The 21,984-nt window shown below is 48.8% G+C and overlaps 1 protein-coding gene across 1 annotated transcript; it reads left to right on the top strand.

Annotated features, from left to right (window-relative positions):
* The first annotated feature begins 886 nt into the window (after positions 1 to 886).
* Positions 887 to 21,318, top strand: PSMF1 (proteasome inhibitor subunit 1). Its single transcript, XM_083744641.1, has 8 exons — positions 887 to 1,036; positions 6,348 to 6,505; positions 10,153 to 10,305; positions 11,992 to 12,074; positions 15,312 to 15,506; positions 17,637 to 17,690; positions 17,807 to 17,965; positions 18,909 to 21,318. The coding sequence occupies exons 1-8, from the start codon at positions 1,009 to 1,011 to the stop codon at positions 18,958 to 18,960; spliced, it is 882 nt and encodes a 293-aa protein (XP_083600767.1). The 5' UTR covers positions 887 to 1,008; the 3' UTR covers positions 18,961 to 21,318.
* The last annotated feature ends 666 nt before the right edge of the window (positions 21,319 to 21,984 follow it).

Below are 21,984 nucleotides of genomic sequence, written 5' to 3'. Positions count from 1 at the left end.
TTAACTCAAGACCAGGGATCAGCAAACTTTTTCAGCAGGGGGCCGGTCCACTGTCCCTCAGACCTTGTGGGGGGCCGGACTACATTTTTTTTTTGGGGGGGGGGGGAATGAACAAATTCCTATGCTCCACAAACAACCCAGAGATGCATATTAAATAAAAGCACATTCTATTCATGAAAAAAACCACTCTGATTCCCAGAACATCTGCAGGCCGGATTTAGAAGGCGATTGGGACGGATCCGACCCCCGGGCTGTAAGTTTGCCTACCCATGCTCAAGACCTCTGAAGGAACCATGCTTGTTTATCACATATACAGTGGCACCTTGGTTCTCAAGCTTAATCCGTTCTGGAAGTCCGTTCCAAAAGCAAAGCGTTCCAAAACCAAGGTGCACTTTCCCACAGAAAGTTACAGGTAGGTAGCCGTGTTGGTTTGCCATAGTCAGACCAACATGGAAGGATTTTTGTTTGTTTGTTTTGTTTCCCATAGAAAGTAATGCAAAATGGATTAATCCATTCCAGGCTTTGAAAAACAACCCCTAAAACAACAATTTAACATGAATTTTACCATTGATCCATAAAATGAAAGCAATAATCAATGTACAGTACTATAAAATAAGACAGTATTGTAAATGATAAATATTTGTAAAAAAAATATGGAGTTATTTGTACAATATTATTATTATGGATCTGCTGTAATAAAGCATCGCTCCCTTACTCCCGAGTCAGAGGGGCGAGCCAGGAGGCAAGAAAGACCAGCATCGCAAGCTCACTTAGCAGCAATGATTCAGGCCCAATCCTGGTGACCTGCACTCTTCCTCTCTGCCCTGATCCTAAGTGGCTTGGGAGTCTCCTGCAAGAGTGGGCGCATGGAACATGGAACCCTGGGGGTCTCCGTTGCATGGCAACCGGGCAAGTTGGCAAAGCAAAGCTGGAGGCCATGTTATCGCCCCAGCCTCTGCCCCTCTTCTTCTGTGCCCTTTGGACCATGTGGGGCAGGTGGCAGTAGCCATGGCGGAGAGAGCCCGGAAAACACATGGTCAGTAGTAAAGCATGGGAAGGGTTGGAGGGAGTGCGAGGGGGGGTAGCCTGGCTATAGGGGGCTTCCCCAGTGGGAAGAGATCAGCCTGGGGAGAACAGAGGTAGCTAGGCACAGGCTTTGTGGTTGTTGTTCAGTTGTTTAGTCGTGTCCGACACTGGTTTCAAATCCGGGTACTTTAGGATCTTCCCAATGCATAGAGGATGCAATTCAGAGATTCTCCTGAGTCCTTTTAATTTCAGATTTCTGGAAAGTTAGGAAGCCCCAACATTCCTTAGATTGTTGTTTAGTCGTTTAGTCGTGTCCGACTCTTCATGACCCCATGGACCAGAGCACCCCAGTCTTCCACTGCCTCCTGCAGTTTGGTCAAACACATGCTGGTAGCTTCAAGAACACTGTCCCACCATCTCCTCCTCTGTCATCCCCTTCTCCTTGTGCCCTCCATCTTTCCCAGCATCAGGGTCTTTTCCAGGGAGTCTTCTCTTCTCATGAGGTGGCCAAAGTATTGGAGCCTCAGCTTCAGGATCTGTCCTTCCAGTGAGCACTCAGGGCTGATTTCCTTAAGAATGGAGAGGTTTGATCTTCTTGCAGTCCATGGAACTCTCAAGAGTCTCCTCCAGCACCAGAATTCAAAAGCATCCATTCTTCGGCGATCAGCCTTCTTTATGGTCCAGCTCTCACTTCCATACATCACTACCGGGAAAACCAGTAGGCACAGGCTAGTATAATCTAAACCCTTTTATTTGTTTATATTTATTTCATAAAAATTTAAATACAGTGGTACCTCGGGTTAAGTACTTAATTCGTTCCGCAGGTCCATTCTTAAGCTGAAACTGTTCTTAACCTGAAGCACCACTTTAGCTAATGGGGCCTCCTGCTGCCGCTGCGCCACCGGAGCATGATTTCTGTTCTCATCCTGAAGCAAAGTTCTTTACCCGAGGTACGATTTCTGGGTTAGCGGAGTCTGTAACCTGAAGCATCTGTAACCTGAGGTACCACTGTACCTGACTATAAAACAAACAAACCTCAAAGCAGTTCACCAAAAGAATAAAACAACAAAATTATTAGTAAAAAAACAAAACAAACCCAGTTATTATCATTATGCATTTATTTATACCCCACACCTTTTTCCATGTTGGGGTTTACAGATTAAAACATTCCATAAACTGAAAATATCCATGAACTGTATAAAAACAGGAGCATTCTAGATATCTGGGAAGGCTGGTCTAAACAAAGTTCTTTTTAGCAGAAAAGGCTGCAGTGAAGGCTCCTGCTTAGGACACCGTCCCTTGAAATCAGGCCTGTTTGGCAAAGCCAAAAATGCTTCAATCCGAAAGGAAAGAAAAGGTAAAAAACCTTTTTTCAATCCAAAAGGAAAGAAAGGGTAGTTCGTTAAAGGACTCCGGGGGGCGTCGCCTCGTCCGAAACCTACGGAGGCTGGGCCTAAAGCGCGCTCCCGAGCGGTAACCCCTGGGGGAGCGCCTAGGGATGTGCATCTCGGGGGCTCCCCCTGTTGGTGCTTAACCCTTCCCGGTTAGACCGGATAGTCTGTTAGGGCCAATGCCTAAAGCCAATACCACTCTTACCTGTAATCAATAAAGTTGTGGCCATTTTCGCCCATTAACCTAAATTCTGGTGTCTGGTGTCTTTATTTACTCCTTCTGTGGTAAGGGGCGGGAATTGCCACGCAATCGCCAGTGTTTGGGGTCCAGTTTGGGGCAGTGGTTAGAGTGCTGGGCTAGAATCTGGGCGACCAAAATTCAAATCCCAACTTCAGCCATGAAACTCACCTGGTGGGCCTTGGCCCACTCAGAGTCTCTCAGACTCCCAGATGCTTAGTCTTATGTACTGAGTTGAATAGGATCCAAAAGGCAGCAGTCTGATTGGTCCTAGAACAATAGGATTCAAAATGCAGCAGTCTGATTGGTCCACAGGAGCCACCCAATCCAGCAACAGGTGGAAGTGAATCCGCAGCCTGATTGGCCTACAGGTGAATCCCGGAATTAGCCAATCACGTGGGGCCCATTGTGTAAATAATGTATATAAAGTAGGCATTCTGGGGGAACTTCCATTCCTCCTCACCACTATGAGCTGAATTGTTGTTTAGTCGTTTAGTCGTGTCCGCCTCTTCGTGACCCCCTGGACCAGAGCACGCCAGGCACTCCTGTCTTCCACTGCCTCCCACAGTTTGGTCAGACTCATGTTTGTAGCTTTGAGAACACTGTCCAACCATCTCGTCCTCTGTCGCCCCCTTCTCCTTGTGCCCTCCATCTTTCCCAGCTTCAGGGTCTTTTCCAGGGAGTCTTCTCTTCTCATGAGGTGGCCAAAGTATTGGAGCCTCAGCTTCACGATCTGTCCTTCCAGTGAGCACTCAGGGCTGATTTCCTTAAGAATGGATACATTTGATCTTCTTGCAGTCCATGGGACTCTCAAGGGTCTCCTCCAGGACCATGATTCAAAAGCATCAATTCTTCGGCGATCAGCCTTCTTTATGGTCCAGCTCTCACTTCCATACATCATTACTGGGAAAACCATGGCTTTAACTATGCGGACCTTTGTTGGTAAGGTGATGTCTCTGCTTTTTAAGATGCTGTCTAGGTTTGCCATTGCCTTTCTCCCAAGGAGCAGGCATCTTTTAATTTCGTGACTGCTGTCACCATTTGCAGTGATCATGAGCTGAATAAAGAGCATGAAATCCACTCTCAACTCCGAGTATATTTCACTTAGAAAGCTGAAACAAGTTTTAATCCATTTTTAGTCTCTATGCACCAACCCAGACCCAGTGACCATCATCTGAGGGGGGGGGGGGCTCGTAAAAGGGCTAGACAAACTCAGGGGGAGAGAGATCAGGTGTGTTTGAGTTATTGCACTAGGCCAATGGAACCTGCTTCTGCAGAGTCTACCAGAGTGGCAGTCAGGTGGGTGGGGTAATAATAATAATAATAATAATAATAATAATTATTATTATTATTATCATTATTATTATTATTATTATTTATGCCCCGCCCTCCCCAGCCAAGGCTGGGCTCAGGGCGGCTAACACCAGGTATAAAAACAATTGATTGAAATACATCTTAAAAAACAAGATTAAAAAAATGCAGCCTCATTTCAGTAAAAACTCAAATCAAAAACTTTTGGGGGGATGAAAACGTTAAGTCTTCACCAAGGCCAACTATCCAGACTGGTCCTACGTGGGCCAGAAAAAAGCCAGGGAAGTCCCCAAATAGGAGTTCCATCACAGGAGGAGAAACGACAATAACAACAGTTATTGTTATTAATATTATTGTTGAATAGGACGTCACTATTTTCATCGCAGCATGGGCATAGCCAAGAGAGGGACAGGGAGGCAGCTGCTCCCCTTAAACCCTCAAAAAGTATTGAAAAGCATTAACTGAGGGTCTGCCCCTCCCCCAACAGAAGACTGTCCCCCTAACAAAAGCCTGCCCCTCACAATGTCCTCTTTCGGGCGGAAGGATTTTTACCTGTGATCTCCCAACAAAAAGATCAACAACCTTTTGTACCCCCCCCCCATAAAAATCCTGGCTGCGCCCATGCGCCGGAGAAATGTTGGAGGATATGAACTTGAATGCTAACTCAACAATGGGATCGTGCATTCGATTTCACACCTTGCTGCTGCATCGAGAACCCCAGGGATTAGGATTTGGGCATCCCACAGACTGACCACCCTGAACTCACAACGATACTTGTGAGTGTCTGAAGGCAGTTGGAGGATGGATGGCGACTAACAGATTGAGGTTGAATCCTGACAAGACAGAAGTACGGTTTTGGGGGGACAGGAGGCGTGCAGGTGTGGAGGACTCCATGGTCCTGAATGGGGTAACTGTGCCCCTGAAGGACCACGTGCGCAGCCTGGGAGTCATTTTGGACTCACAGCTGTCCATGGAGGTGAAGGTCAATTCTGTGTCCAAGGCAGCTGTCTACCAGCTCCATCTGGTACGCAGGATGAGACCCTACCTGCCTGCAGACTGTCTTGCCAGAGTGGTGCATGCTCTGGTTATCTCCCCCTTGGACTACTGCAATGCGCTCTACGTGGGGCTACCTTTGAAGGTGACCCGGAAACTACAACTAATCCAGAATGCGGCAGTTAGACTGGTGACTGGGAGTGGCCGCCGAGACTACATAACACTGGTCCTGAGAGATCTTCATTGGCTTCCAGTACGTTTCCGAGCACAATTCAAAGTGTTGGTGCTGACCTTTCAAGCCCTAAACGGCCTCGGACCAGTATACCTGAAGGAGTGTCTCCACCCCCATCGTTCTGCCCGGACACCGAGGTCCAGAGCCAAGGGCCTTCTGGAGGGTCCTTCGCTGCGAGAAGCCAAGTTAAAGGGAACCAGGCAGAGGGCCTTCTCGGTAGTGGCACCTGCCCTGTGGAACGCCTTTCCACCAGATGTCAAAGAGAAAAACAACTACCAGACTTTTAGAAGATATCTGAAGGCAGCCCTGTTTAGGGAAGCTTTTAATGTTTGATGCATTACGGTATTTTAATATTTTGTTGGAAGCTGCCCAGAGTGGCTGGCGAAGCCCAGCCAGATGGGTGGAGTATAAATAAGAAATTATAATAATATTATTATTATTACTTTCAGAGCAGCGTGTTTGCATTCCTCCTCCTCCCCACTTTCCGTTTGCGGCCTTGCTTTTTCTCCCCCCCCCCATTTTTTTTTAATGCTTTATTAATTGAGAAGTGCATAACAGAATACTCAGTAAATGCAAACAGAAAAAATGGTAGCAAATAATCTACACCCCTTTGTGCCTCCATTATTTGCCTTTTATCTTATTTGCGATTAAATGCCAGCGTGACCTCCGACCTTCCCTTTTCTGTTTCCAAATTATATTTCTTAAATGCACCTCTGACTTGGTTGCGGCCTTGCTTTTCCCCCGGCGCAAAACCACCCCGAACCCGGAGCCCGTTTCCGTCCTTCCCGTGCGTGCGCCCTGGCGCATAAAAGCACCAGCGCGCACGCCAACTTGGCGCACGCGATGCTCCCCTTGTGCGCGTTTTCCCGTCGCCGTCGGAACCCCAACGCCCGTCTCCGCGTTGGCTGCCGGGCTTGTGAGTGCAGAGAGCCGGGGACTCTAACCGGGGAAAGGCTTCCTCCTCCCTCTTTTCCCTTTGCGCGCGCGCGCGGGGGAGGCTGCTTCCCGGTCGCCACTTTCGCTTTCGCAGCGCGCCTAACCGGAGAGGGACCTTCCTGCGCCGGCGGCTGGTTTTGTGTGCGAGGCCCTTTCTCTTTCTCCTCCTCCTCCTCCTAATCCTTCCTCCTTCCTTCTCTCCTTCCTTCCCCACGTGCAGGCGGCGGCGGCGGCGGCCGGGACGGCGCCATGGCCGGGCTGGAGCTCCTCTACCACTCGGTCTCCCCGGACATCTCCAGCCCGCAGGACGCCTTGATCTGCTACCTGCACTGGAAGCTCATCACGCAAGGCTTCCGCTGCCTCGGCGCCGGCGACGAGGTGAGAGCAGAAGGGAAGGAGGGTTGCCAACGCTCTCCCCCCTCTCGGCGCCTCTGCCCAGGTGCGGCGCGGCGAAGGGGGCGTGAGATGGTCTGGGCAGCTGCGTCGTGGCGGCGGGCTGCGGGAAGGGCAGGGGTTAAGGTTGGCGTTGCTTACCAGGCCGGAAAAGCGGGGGGGGGAGGTTGCCAACTCTTGCCCCCCCCTCTCGGTGCCTCTGCCCAGGTGCGGCGCGGCGAAGGGGGCGTGAGATCGTCTGGGCAGCTGCGTCGTGGCGGCGGGCGGCGGGAAGGGCAGGGGTTAAGGTTGGCGCTGCTTACCAGGCCGGAAAAGGGAGGGGGGTTGCCAACTCTTGCCCCCTCTCTCGGTGCCTCTGTTCAGCTGCGTCATCGTGCCAGGGGGCGTGGTCCCCACTGGGTAGCTGCGTAGTGGCGGCCTCCCCTTTGGCAGGCTGTGAAAAGGGCGAAGGAGTAGGCAAAGTTTTTCAGCAGGGGGCCGGTCCACTGTCCCTCAGACCTTGTGGGGGGCCGGACTATAGGGGGGGGTGAACGAATTCCTATGCCCCACAATAACCCAGAGATGCAGCCCTGTTCAGGGAAGTTTTTAATGTGTGACATTTTAATGTTAAGTTGGAAGCTGCCCAGAGTGGCTGGGGAGACCCAGCCAGATGGGCGGGGTACAAATAATAAATTATTATTATATTATTATTTTAAATAAAAGCAGACATTCTACTGATGTAAAAACACGCTGATTCCCAGACCTTCCGCAAGCTGGATTTAGAAGGCGATTGGGCCGGATCCGGCCCCTAATTTGCCAACCCATGGAGTAGGCTGTCTCCTCTTAACTAACTGCGGCGAAAAAGGAGGGGGGGTTGCCAACTCCTTCCTCGTCTCTGGACGCCTCAGGCCACCTGCATCACAGGGCCTCCCAGTCAGAAGCAGTGGTCACCAGCCTGGCAGGATGTGGTATTTGTATAACAATAACAACAACAATAATAATAAATTATAATAATAATTTATTATTTATACTTCGCCCATCCAGCTGGGCTTCCCCAGCCACTCTGGGCGGCTTCCAACAAAATATTAAAATACAGTAACGCATCAAATATTAAAAGCTTCCCTAAAGAGGGCTGCCTTCAGATGTCTTCTAAAAGTCTGGTAGTTGTTCTTCTCTTTGACACCGAGAAGGCCCTCTGCCTGGCTCCCTGTAACTTGGCTCCTCGCAGTGAGGGAACCGCCAGAAGGCCCTCAGCGCTGGACCTCAGTGTCTGGGCAGAATGATGGGGGTGGAGACGCTCCATCAGATATACAGGACCGAGGCCGTTTAGGGTTTTCAAGGTCAGCACCAACACTTTGAATTGTGCTCGGAAATGTACTGGGAGCCAGTGTAGGTCTTTCAAGACCGGTGTTATGTGGTCTCGGCGGCCGCTCCCAGTCACCAGTCTAGCTGCCGCATTCTGGATTAATTGCAGTTTCCGGGTCACCTCCAAAGGTAGCCCCACGTAGAGCGCATTGCAGTAGTCCAAGCGGGAGATAACCAGAGCATGCACCACTCTGGCGAGACAGTCTGTGGGCAGGGAGGGTCTCAGCCTACGTACCAGATGGAGCTGGTAGACAGCTCCCTGGACACAGAATCTTACATGTTGTGCTTTTCCCCATAACTTACCTTCCTCCCCCACTCCTCAAAAGCCCCAGGTGGGAGGTGCTGCGCTCTCCTTCCTTGGGGGTTTTTAAGCAGAGATTCAATGGCCGTCTGTCATGCGTGATCTCGTTGAGGTTCTGCATTGCAGAGGGTTGGACTGGGTGACCCCCCCTGGATCCCTTCAGTTCTATGATTCTGTTTTAATTTTGGCTTCCTTTTCCGGTTCTATTATATCTCTCTCTCTTTTAAGAGTGTGGCAACCAGAACTGTAAGCAGCTGCTTGCTTTGGTTTTAATTTTTTTAAAATATAATTTTAATTAAATTTTCACTTTAAACAATAATTTCAAATATTCATCTACAACTCTCATTCCCTACCGCTCTGGCGAGCTTATGACTTCCCTCTATGCCACCAACAGGCTTTCCCTTTTCAAATCTACAGCTGAAACTCAAAAAATTAGAATATCATGGAAAAGTTCATTTATTTCAGTAATTCAACTTAAAAGTTGAAACTAATATATGAGATGACTCATGACATGCAAAGCGAGGTATGTCAAGCCTTTGTTATAATTGTGATGATTATGGTGTACAGCTGATGAAAGCCCCAAATTAACGATCTCAGAAAATTAGAATATTGTGAAAAGGTGCAGTAGCTACTCAATCCATAACACCTGCAATGGGCTCCTGAGCCTTTAAATGGTCTCTCAGTTAATACCTCCAAAGGTGATATCCACATGGTGTTTTCCTCTCCAACAGGTTTTTATTCCTTTCCCAAACCTCATACATAGATCTTATCACATGATTTGTAAAACCTCTATGTACTTTGACTTTATCATACCAAAAATAAGAATGCCAATGCTTTGGTTTTAATTTTTATTGATCTCTGTATCATAAAAACTACCCAGAGAACTTGGCTGGATATATAGCTTGCAAATGTCGTTCTTCCTGCACATGTTGTTGTTGTTGTTGTTGTTGTTGTTGTTGTTTACCTGCCCTTCCCCCTAAGATATAAATTATTATTATTTTATTATTATTATTATAAGGTCCTATGGCGCATTGCAGCATTAAAATGTCAGAGTTGCTTGTGTATATTTATTTGTATGACCTACCTTATTTTTATGATTGCATGCTGTTTTGAACTGTTTTTATACTGTGCTTTAATATTGTGACCTGCCCTGGGACCTTAGGGGGAAGGGAAAGTTGTTGTTGTTTTTAATATACAGTGGTACCTCAGGTTAAATATGCTTCAGGTTACATACGTTTCAGGTTACAGACTCCACTAACCCAGAAATAGTGCTTCAGGTTAAGAACAGAAATTGGGCTCCGGCAGCAGGAGACCCCATTAGCTAAAGTGGTGCTTCAGGTTAAGAACAGTTTCAGGTTAAGAACGGACCTCCGGAACAAATTAAGTACTTAACCTGAGGTATCACTGTACATTTTTATTGGTTTTTTTAACACATCATTTCCAACAATCATTTACTTCTTATCTTATACAATAATTTAGACTTCCGCCAACAACTTCTGAAGATTTTCCATTCTTTATCGCTTGTTCTGCATTTCTTAATTTCTCTATTACTTTTAATTGTCCTTAACTAATAATTCTCATCATAGTCTTTCTCGCAATGTTTCAAATAGTCCTCCTTACTGAACTTCTTGCAATCCTACGAGCGTAATCTGTTTATTACAATTGCTTTCCGAATAGTTCCAGGCCACATTTAAGGACTAGCACCAGACTCAAGAAAGTGTTTGTACTCTTCCTCCTCCCTCCCCAACCCATTTTCCTTTCATGTCATCTCTTTAACCTGTGAATCCGCTGGTAAGGAATGGAGGGTTTTTTAAAAAATTGAGCCCCCCTGGGTGCCTTTTCAGCTGAAGAGGAAGGTAAAAATGCTTTAAATAGCTAGAATAGTGCCCAAAGTCCACCCAAAGCACCTTCCATCAGAGGTCAAAGAGATGCAGTCCAGTGAATTTTCAAAAGTTTCACCTTTCTCTTCTGGGGTGTCATTGCACAGCCAGGCGCCAACGAGAGGAAATCTGAGATGCTGCCAGCTGGGTGGAACGCAGACAGCGACCTCTTCACCCTCCGCTACAGGATGAAGGACGACTCCCGCGACCTCCTGCTGAAGGGAATCATGATGGATGGCAGCATTATCCTCAATGCCATGGTGAGACGGCTCTGCAGGCAGCTGATAAATAATAATAATAATAATAATAATTTATTATTTATACCCCACCCATCTGGCTGGGTTTCCCCAGCCACTCTGGGCGGCTTCCAACAGAACACTAAAATACAATAACCTATTAAACATTAAAAGCTTCCCTAAACAGGGCTGCCTTCAGATGTCTTCTAAAAGTCTGGTAGTTGTTGTTCTCCTTGACATCTGGTGGGAGGGTGTTCCACAGGGTGGGCGCCACCACCGAGAAGGCCCTCTGCCTGGTTCCCTGTAACTTGGCTTCCCGCAGTGAGGGAACCGCCAGAAGGCCCTCGGTGCTGGACCTCAGTGTCCAGGCAGAATGATGGGGGTGGAGACGCTCCTTCAGGTATACTGGGCTGAGGCCGTTTAGGGCTTTCAAGGTCAGCACCAACACTTTGAAATGTGCTCAGAAATGCACTGGGAGCCAATGCAGGTCTTTCAAGACCGGTGTTATGTGGTCTCGGCGGCCGCTCCCGGTCACCAGTCTAGCTGCCACATTCTGGATTAATTGCAGTTTCTGGGTCACCTTCAAAGGTAGCCCCACATAGAGCGCATTGCAGTAGTCCAAGCGGGAGATAACCAGAGCATGCACCACTCTGGCAAGACAGTCTGCAGGCAGGAAGGGTCTCATCCTGCGCACCAGATGGAGCTAGTAAACAGCTGCCCTGGACACAGAACTGACCTGCGCCTCCATGGACAGCTGTGAGTCCAAAATGACTCCCAGGCTGCGCACCTGGTCCTTCAGGGGCACAGTTACCCCATTCAGGACCAGGGAGTCTCCCACACCCACCCGCCCCCTGTCTCCCAAAAACAGTACTTCTGTCTTGTCAGGATTAGAGCAGATAAGACAAGGAAATGTTTGGAATAGCTTTTTTAAAAAGACCAGAGGCATTTCTGTTATGCACTGTTTGCAGGGACATCCCATTCTGGATTAATTGCAGTTTCTGGGTCACCTTCAAAGGTAGCCCCACATAGAGCGCATTGCAGTAGTCCAAGGGGGAGATAACCAGAGCATGCACCACTCTGGCAAGACAGTCCGCGGGCAGGTAGGGTCTCATCCTGCGTACCAGATGGAGCTGATAAACAGCTGCCGTGGACATGGGAAGCTGCCTTATTTAGTCTGCTGGGCCCATCCGGACCAGTATTGTCTCCACTGGCTGGCAGCAGCTGTCCAGGATTTCAAACCCTACCTAGAGTTGGTGCCCTTGGGTCCTTCTGCACGCAAGGAAGATGCTCTGCTCATGACTTGCGGCCCTTTTCCAGCAGCAGAAAGGTCTTTGCTAGAGCAGGAAACTCTTCATCTCAAGGTCAAGGGTTCGAGCCCCACTTTGGGCTGAAAATATTCCTGCACTGCAGGGAGTTGGACTTTCTTGTTTCGTTCAATTGTACTTTTTTAATGTGAGCACTGGAATCCGTTTTTTCAGTACCTGGGATCAAACCTGCCGTAGGAGGATAATTGGAGAAGAGTGCCTCTGACCATGCGCAGAGTGAGATTTCTCCCCATCTCCTTTAATCCCACACGAGGCGGTACAACTTTCAGGAGGGAGATCTTCCTTGCCCCCCCCCACTCAATAGGGGGTGGGTTCGTACTCTTCCCGCTTTTCCACCTCCGTCCTTCCCAAACTCAGCTCTGTCTCTTTTCTGTTTTCCCTCTAGGAACCCAAGTTACAGAAAGTGACAGCTTTGACCTTGAAAGTGTCCGACTTCGTCAACCCGGAACACCTGGCTGATTTTGACAAGTAATTGCAGCTCTTTGTAACGGTCTCGGGTGCATTCGGAAGAAGAGCGATGTCTGTTTGCGAAGGGGCCCTTGGGTTAGGGGAAGATATACGTGGCCTTTCCACAGCCGTGGGAAGATAAGCCGAGAACCCTAGCCAGATCAGACATGCATGGGGAAAACTAATCATTTTATGTTCAATAGTGGGCAAGCCAAACACACATGTATATTTTTCGCTCCATAAGACGCACCTAGTTTTTAGAGGAGGAAAACAAGAAAAAAAATATTCTGAATGAAACAGTGGATGTATGATTTTTGTGGTTCATGTTGTGGCCACAGACATGTGATTTGACGGTGAATTTGGGGTAGCCCAGTGCAAAAATCCTGAGGATCCATGTGGACCCGTGCTTTGTAACCATGTTTTTGTGCCATTGCGGCCCCACGAAACAGTGGATGTGTGATTTTTTTGCGTGTGCAGGCTGTAGCCATGGACATGCTATGTGATCTGATGGTGAATTTGGGGTGACCCAGTGCAAAAATCCTGAGGATCCATGGGCTTTTACCTCCCCCTTCCCAGGCAGCCTCCTTTATCGCTAGCCTCCCTTATCTCCCGATCGCTTGCCGATCAGCTGTTTCCTTTCAACACTCCCTTCCCTCTTTCAAAAAAAAAGCATGATCTGCTTTTCACACCTGGGCAATTCGGCTCCGGGGACCACACATTCGTTCTTTAAGACGCACAGACATTTCCCCTTACTTTTTAGGAAGAAAACAGTGCGTCTTATGAAGTGAAAAATACGGTACATCATTTTATTTGCATGCTGTCTTTCCATAGTTCAGACCATGCTCAAAGTCAGCTTGCAACATGGAAAAGTTCACCATTGCAAACAAAACAAAAGGAGTCACAAAGAAGAAAGATAACACATAGTGTTGGAAGGGACCTGAGGGTCATCTAGCCCAACCCCCTGCCATGCAGGAATCTCAGTTTGAGCAGGAATCTCAACATCAAAAAGTACACGGCCAAATTGGACATTTTCCCACTGATGCATTTATGACTTATATTCCACCTTTTCTCCAAGGAGCTCAAGGTGGAATGCACTGTTCTCCTCGTTCCATCCCCCTAACAACCCTGTGAGGTAGGCCAGGCTGAGAGGAGCAACTGGCCAGGCTTTTTCGGGAGACGTTGAGTGACAGAGCCTGAAACCTCTTGTGGGCTTGTTCTCTGCCAGCAGTTAGATACCTTAGTAGCCCTTTTTTAAACAAACACAATGGGGTCCAGTATATTCTAAATATTATTTTTTGTTGTAGAATAATAATAATAATTGTCAGAGCTGCCCGAGGTCCCAGCTCACAAAGGACCAACGCCAGTTCGTTGTTATATACAAAAGTCTTTATTGAAGTTCAGTTTCGATTTCAAAGCCGCAGCGTGGAGCTCTACGTCTCGAACTCTAGACCGCTGAAGCTCCGTCTGAATCTCCTCCCCCCATACACCAGTTTAAGACTCTAGCCCTGCTCCACCTCTTCCTTTGCTCTTTCCTCCTCTGGGCCCGCCTGTCCGCTGGGGTCTTGCCCTTTCTAGACTCTTCTGACGCTGAGTCCCCTGAGTCTTCCCCCTGCCTCCGGCGGGCTTTAGGACCTGGTTCCCAATCCGGGATTTCTGCTGTCCTGCGCGCCTGTACATTCGAACTTGGCGCCCGCGCCCAGCCGGCAACCTTCCTCTTGACCGTTACACTGCTCCTGTCACTGCTTCCCCCTTCGGGGGGGCTAGCTGGACCTGACCTCCCCTCCGTTCCCTCACTCTCCGATAGAGGCGTGGTCAGCCCTGACTCATCTTCTCTCCCTGCTGGAGGAGACGCTGGCCCTGATACATGGGACTCTTCCCCCCCACTACGCTCTGGTGGGGGAGCTGGTCCTGATCTCCCGCTTCTGCTTTGGGAGTCCCCGCTGGCCCCTTGCTTCTGGTGCGTCCCCCCTGGGACCCCCCTTGCCCTGGCCATCGGCGCCCCCTTCTGGGAATCTTCTGATTCGCTGGAGAAGCTCATGGAATCTCTCGGGCCGCTGTCATACTCCCCTACGCTGCCCTCAGATTCTTCCCCTTCGCTCTCCATTTCCTCTCTCCCCTGTGCCTCTGCTCCTGAGCCCCTGACAATAATATACCAGGAAAGGTCCTAGAACAGGCCTACTCAACCTCGGCCCTCCACATGTTTTTAGCCTACAACTCCCATGATCCCTAGCTAGCAGGACCAGTGGTCAGGGATGCTGGGAATTGTAGTCTCAAACATCTGGAGGGCCTAGAACAAAATAAATAAATATTTCTACCCCGCCCATCTGGCTGGGTTTCGCCAGTCACTCTGGGCAGCTTCCAACAAAAGATTAAAATCCAGTGGTACCTCAGGTTACAGACGCTTCAGGTTACAGACGCTTCAGGTTACAGACTCCTTTAACCCAGAAATAGTTCTTCAGGTTAAGAACTTTGCTTCAGGATAAGAACAGAAAATTGTGCTCCAGTGGCAGCGGGAGGCCCATTAGCTAAAGTGGTCTTCAGGTTAAGAACAGTTTCAGGTTAAGAACGGACCTCCGGAACGAATTAAGTTCTTAACCCGAGGCACCACTGCATTAAACCATCAGACATTGAACACTTCCCTAAACAGTGCAGATGTCTTCTAAAAGTCAGATAGTTGTTTATTTCCTTGACATCTGATGGGAGGGCATTCCACAGGGCGGGCGCCACTTCCAAGAAGGCCCTCTGTCTGGTTCCCTGTAACCTCACTTCTTGCAGGGAGGGAACCGCCAGAAGGCCCTCGGCGCTGGACCTCAGTGTCCGAACCGAACGATGGGGGTGGAGACGCTCCTTCATATATACTGGACCGAGGCCGTTTAGGGCTTTAAAGGTCAGCACCAACACTTTGAATTGTGCTCACAGACGTACTAGTACAGTGGTACCTCGGGTTACATACACTTCAGGTTACAGACTCTGCTAACCCAGAAATAGTACCTCGGGTTAAGAACTTTGCTTCAGGATGAGAACAGAAATCGTGCTCCGGCAACCGCAGGAGGCTCCATTAGCTAAAGTGATGCTTCAGGTCAAGAACAGTTTCAGGTTAAGAACGGACTTCCAGAACGAATTAAGTACTTAACCCGAGGTACCACTGTATGGGCCTCAATGTAAGGTCCAGAGACACCCTTGTTATAGCAGTTAAAACAGTTTCCCACTGTGTGGTCGAAACGGAGATCTCTAATTCTGCTTTCTCTCCTGCCTCAGAGTGTACCAGAACACAGAGGAGCTGCAGGCACAGGTCACGGCCCACATCATCTCTCCCTTTGAGGCGGCCAAAGAGAGGAGCGTGGCTAAGGAGGAGCCGCGGCGTGAGCGGAACCCGTCTCCTCCCAACCCTCCCGACCACGACCCGCTGTGGATCCCGCCTCGCCATCCCCACGGCAGCCGGCAGCCCAACTGGTAAAGCCCCTTGTAATGCGGCAGAGAGTGGGGAGGGGCTGGCTTTGGTCCAGAGGTTGCCCCAGGGATGCTCCTAGCATAGCTGTCAACGTTTCCCCTTTTTTAAGGGAAATTCCCTCATTCCGAATAGGATTCCTTGCAAGAAAAGGGGAAAGTTGACAGCTGTGGCTCCTAGGTTCACATGTGCAAGGCTGGATCCTGGCACTGAGCTGAGCGTTGCTTAGATTTCTTTGTCTTCTCTCTTTTTTTAAAAAAATGCATTTTATTTATTCGTTAACCTTCTTATATTACATCGATAAACGTTGTCATATTATATTACATTACAGGACTTACTATAATATAATTTCCAACACGAATACATAAATTATATACAAATTTTATATACCTAGAAAGAAAATGAAACAAAAAGAAAGAAAGAACAAAGAGAAAAACAAATCCCCCCCCAAAAAAAATCATATACGTATCAACACACTAGACTTCTTGTCTTTCCTGTTGTATATTCCTTTTTTTACAAATGAATGTACTCTTATTATTGTATATTTCTTTACATATTATCTAATATGTTCCTATATCAATATGTGCTCTAGTCTTATTTCTCAACTCAGTCTCACTCCAACATTAATCAAATGCTAGCATAGATAGCGAACCTTTACAGTGGGACCTCGGGTGTCATATGCTTCAGGTTACAGACTCCGCTAACCCAGAAATAGTGCTTCAGGTTAAGAACTTTGCTTCAGGATAAGAACAGAAATCGTGCTCCGGCAGCAGCAGGAGGCCCCATTAGCTAAAGTGGTGCTTCAGGTTAAGAACAGTTTCAGGTTAAGAACGGACTTCCGGAACGAATTAAGTACTTAACCTGAGGTACCACTGTACTGTATTTTTGAACATACGTTTTATATCTATCTCACTTTTCCATAAATTTTTGTTTGGAATTGGCTCTCAAGGTATTGGTTAACTGCGCCATTTCAGCAAATTCTTGTAGCCTGCAATGCCAGTGCATTATTGTCGATGTTCTTGTTCTTTCCACCCCTTTGCCACCAAAGTCCGAGCTGCGGCCGTTGCATAGAAGAATACCTCCCTAAAGGCTTTTGGGATGTCCCTGCAAACAGTGCATAACAGAAATGCCTCTGGTCTTTTTAAAAAAGCAATTCCAACCATTTCCTTGTCTTCTCTGCTCTAATCCTGACAAGACAGAAGTACTGTTTTTGGGAGACAGGGGGCGGGCGGGTGTGGGAGACTCCCTGGTCCTGAATGGGGTAACTGTGCCCCTGAAGGACCAGGTGCACAGCCTGGGAGTCATTTTGGACTCACAGCTGTCCATGGAGGCGCAGGTCAATTCTGTGTCCAGGGCAGCTGTTTACTAGCTCCATCTAGTACGCAGGATGAGACCCTTCCTGCCTGCAGACTGTCTTGCCAGAGTGGTGCATGCTCTGGTTATCTCCCGCTTGGACTACTGCAATGCGCTCTATGTGGGGCTACCTTTGAAGGTGACCCGGAAACTGCAGTTAATCCAGAATGCGGCAGCTAGACTGGTGACTGGGAGCGGCCGCCAAGACCACATAACACCGGTCCTGAGAGATCTGCATTGGCTCCCAGTATGTTTCCAAGCACAATTCAAAGTGTTGGTGCTGACCTTTAAAGCCCTAAACGGCCTCGGTCCAGTAGACCTGAAGGAGCATCTCCACCCCCATCGTTCAGCCCGGACACTGAGGTCCAGCGCTGAGGGCCTTCTGGCGGTTCCCTCGCTGCAAGAAGCCAAGTTACAGGGAACTAGGCAGAGGGCCTTCTCGGTAGTGGCACCCGCCCTGTGGAATGCCCTGCCCTCCCTTCAGATGTGAAGGAAATAAGCAGCTATCCTATCGTTAAAGATGTCCTTTTGTACTTAAGGGGAACAGAATCCAGAGTGGGCTAGTAAGGACAGGCAGCCCTGTTTAGGGAAGTTTTTAATATTTAATGCTGTGTTGTTCTTAACATTCGATTGGGAGCCGCCCAGAGTGGCGGGGGAAACTCAGCCAGATGGGCGGGGTATAAATAAATTATTATTATTATTATTATTATTATTACTATTATTATTATTATTACTACTATTATTATTCTCGGCCGAGAGTGAAAACGCCATTTCCGTTTCAGGCCAGACCCCATGGGGCCCTTCGCTGTTGGAGGAGAAGACCTGAACCCCTTTGGGTAAGTCAGTCCTCTTTACTTGAAAGGCTGTTTTTTTAAAAATAAATAAATAAGAGGTTTACAGCTCATGTTCCCCCATGGATCTTCTCCAATCTCCCCAAATTCTTCTTGCTCAGGAGCCGGAGCGGTGGGATGATCATGGATCCGCTGCGTTCAGGGTTTCCAAATCCCATTCTCGACCCGTCTTCAGGACTCCCCAACAGGCTGCCTCCAGGATCTGTGCCTCCCGGTGCCAGATTCGACCCCTTTGGACCCCCTGGGGCAAACCGGAGTGGGTAAGTAGGGGGGCAAGTTTGCCGGGAGGGACAGGGACAGGCACCGGCCTAGGATTTCAGCATTGAAAACGTTGCTGAGTTCGAGACATTTTCATGCCAGGGGCGGGAAATCCAAACAGCTGCTCACCTTTCATTAACTGAACCAATAATTAATTCAGGCCATACCCAGCGGAAAGAATAGCATCCTGCCATCTGCAGGAGCTGCAGAGATTTAGCTAGGTTTTAAGAATTAATAACAATAACAATAACAATAAATTTTATTTGTACCCCAGCCAAGACCGGGCTCAGGGCGACTAACACCAGGTATAAAAACAATTGATTGAAATACAACTTAAAAAACAAGATTAAAATACAACATTAAAATGCAGCCTCATTTCAGTAGGAACTCAAATCAAAAACTTTTGGGGGGACGGAATCATCAAGTCTTCACCAAGGCCAACTATATAGACTAGTCCTACGTGGGCCAGAAAAAAACCAGGGAAGACCCCATATAGGAGTTCCATCACAGAAGGAGAAAGGAAGAAGGAAAGAGGGGAAGGGGATCAAGTTGATTCCAAGCCAAAGGCCAGGCAGAACAACTCTGTCTTACAGGCCCTGTGGAAAGAAATCAGATCCTGCAGGGCCCTGGTCTCATGAGGCAGAGTGTTCCACCAGGCCGGGGCCAGTGTTGAAAAGGCCCTGGCTCTGGTTGAGGCTAGTCTGACTTTCTTAGAGCCGTCCTAGCTCTAGGGTGTTGCTGTTTATGAACCTTAAGGTCCTCCGTGGGGCATATTGGGAGAGGCAGTCCTGTAGGTACAAGGGTCCTAGGCCATGAAGGTGATTGGGCCGGATCCGTCCCCCGGGCCGTAGTTTGCCTACCCATGCTGTAGACGTAATGGGTAACATTTTATTCTTGCTCACCCTAGAATATGCTCTTTGTTGATGCTCTTTGTTCACCTTCCAGGCCAAACCCCGACCACCTGCCGCCTCCCAACTACGACGACATGTTCATGTGAGGACTGCTGAGGACCTCCTCCCCTTGGGTTGATCAGCACTCGTCTCTGACCCCCAAGCGTTTGGGGCACAGGCTTCTGTCTGCAAGGAGGCCGCCACCCTGTCTCCTGCTTTGATTTCTCACCACATAAACCGGAAGAGGAAGGCGTGTGCATAGAAATGTGTATATGTATATATATATTTTCCCCCTCTCTCTTCTCCTGCTGCCCCAAACTCTTTAGGTTGACTTCCCCGTCGCCCTGAAACGGCAAGCGCCCGTGAAAAAGGACGGCCGTGCTCTTAACATCTGCTGGGGGGTTGGTTTTCGAAGGATGCGACGGGGCCAGGGAGGAATTGCCCCGTTCCAAAACCTGGGTGTGCCCAGCAACCCAGTTGGCCACTGCTGGTTTCTGACGCCAATCATAGCAGGGGCAGGTAGGGAAGAGTTGGACCAATCGAAAGCCCGCCCTCCAAAATGCCTCCACCCTCCCCAGCTTGTCACTCAAAACAGTTTCCAACTTAAAAACCCCTTTTTTCCTTTAAAGCCCATTCCCACCCACCTCTAATTTTCCTAGCTTCTGATGAAACCAACTGGCTACCTGGCAAGGAAAAAAAACCACCCACAAAAAGGGCTTTTTCTCTTCCCAGGTGGCACACTTGGGTTGGCACAGAGTGGGCTAGTAAGAAGCTGAAATAGCAGCAGGGTGATTGGGTTTTAGTGGCAGGCGAATTGAGTTGGCATCGTTGGTCTGGGCAGAACCAGCGTTTTGCCGCTTGCATCCCTGTCTTGTGATGATGTGTTTTGCTTTTTAGAGGGTATCTCTTGCATGCTGGCTCGAGAACAGGCTTCCCAAACTGGAATTCCCTCCAGAAGGCTAGGACTACAATCCCCATCAGGCTCAGCTTGTGGGGGGAGACAGCTGGGTCCCCAGAACTGCCTCTGAAAGCACAGTAACTGTGGTTCCCCTTCTTCCGTTGCCACACACACACAGCCGTTCCCAGCAAAGTAGGCCCAGATCAACCTCTTTGTGTTGCATGCATGGACCTGGACTTGCTTGGCGGGCTCTGTGCCTTTTGAACTGCAGGCTGGCAGCAGAAATTCAACAGGTGAAGTTTCCTCCTCTTATACTAAGGAACAGCATCCCTCTCGCTCGGCTGCTGTTAAGGGAACAGATCCATTAAGAAAAACACACACACACAAAATAATATTGGATAGCCTACATGCAAAAAAAGGTCAATTGTTTATATCTGTCTCTGCCACTTGCGGACTTGGATTCTGTTCCCCTTAAGTACAAAAGGGCTTTTTATGCTGCCTGGCTGCTGTTTTGGCTTCTCTGGGGACTAGGGCTTGAAGCGGAGGCGAACATATTCTACCCTCTCCATTCAGGGTAGAGACTGGCTGGCCAACACTGCAGGGCTGTGTGGAAAAGGCTTGCCCTCTCTCTCTCTCTTGGGCCAGAAATGGCGTTCTCTGCCTTATCTTCCAGGCGCTGCCAAAGAGCGTTTCTCACAGAAGGGGAACCTGTGACCCTCCGGTCATCTGATTCCCATCAGCCCTGAGCATCCGCCATGCTACCTGCAAGGGCTGATGGGAGTCCATCAGCATCCGTAGAGCATCAGCCTCTCTGTCTCTGATGCGGCTGAAAGACTTGCCAGTATACTCCGCCTTAGAGCAAGTTCCCGCAATCCTTTTTCAGCACGGTGGTCACAGTGGCCTTCGAGTTAGCTTTGTGTGTCTGTGAAAGAGAAAGGACAGTTTTCTTCCTCTACTTGGCGAGTTTCTATTATTCCGCCCTGTCTATGCCTGCAAAGAGGAGGCACTGCTGTGATTTTTCAGGTCAGCTGATATTATCGGATTGTTTTTTCCTGCAAGGCTTGCAGCCGCCACAAGATGGCTTATATATATATATATATATATATATATATATATATATATATATATATTGAAATGGCGTGATTCTCTGAGTGCTGCAGCTGCTTTGCTCTTCACCACGTCACTAGGAGGTCTTGGGAACCGCCTGCCACCAGAGATGGCAACATTTCTGCTTGGAGCAGTTACCATACCAGGCAGGGGGCTGTTGGGTGTGGACTGGCAGCACATGACTTCTGAAAGCCATCTAAGCTCTTAAGCACAGGGAGTAAACCTGGAGTGTTCGTTTCCCCTTGGGGCTTTTCAGTGGCTTTGAGACTTCCAAACTGCTGCATTTTCTACTTGCTTGAGAACAAAAAGTGAACGGTCCCTGCTCCGCAGGGACGTCGTCTCTACAGACAGGCTGTGATTTGATATAATAAGGACTGTGTGTATTGTCATAGGGGTGACCCGAGTAGGTGTGTTGCAAGTTAACCCCTTTAAAGTAATAATAAAAGTTCATGCTCTTTCACGCGGTGGTTGTTGATTCTTTGGGCTACGGCACTCAAGACGACTACCATAGATCCATAGTCCAGCCCCCTGCAATGCAGGACTCACAGCTGGGTTGTGTGGAGGTGCGCTCTCTGTGTCACCAGGACTTAAATACTGGCGAGAAGCACAATGTCAGAAGTATAATGCATGTCCTTGCTGAAGAGAACAGGCTTCTAATCCCTAGTCTGTGCTTTTCCCCCAAAGCCCCATCAGGAAGGCATTGGGTTAAATAAAGAAAAAAAATTCAAATAGCTGAATCAGAAGCTAAGGGCAATGGATAACAAACCATTAGGCCAGCCCCCACCATAAGGTAAAGGTAAAGGGACCCCTGACCATGAAGTTCAGTTGTGGCCGACTCTGGGGTTCCGGTGCTCATCTCCCTTTACTGGCCAAGGGAGCCGGCGTACAGCTTCTGGGTCATGTGGCCAGCATGACTAAGCCGCTTGTGGCGAACCAGAGCAGCGCACGGAAACGCCGTTTACCTTCCCGCCGGAGCGGTACCTGTTTATCTACTTGCACTTTGACGTGCTTTCGAACTGCTAGGCGGGCAGGAGCAGGGCCGAGCAACGGGAGCTCACCCCGTCGTGGGGATTCGAACCACCGACCTTCTGATCGGCAAGTCCTAGGCTCTGTGGTTTAACCCACA

Source organism: Podarcis gaigeae (genome assembly GCF_964106915.1).
Source record: "Podarcis gaigeae genome assembly, chromosome: 6".
Lineage (NCBI taxonomy): Eukaryota > Metazoa > Chordata > Lepidosauria > Squamata > Lacertidae > Podarcis > Podarcis gaigeae.
Note: the sequence above shows the minus strand (reverse complement) of the source record. Positions and strands in the feature narration are given on the sequence as shown.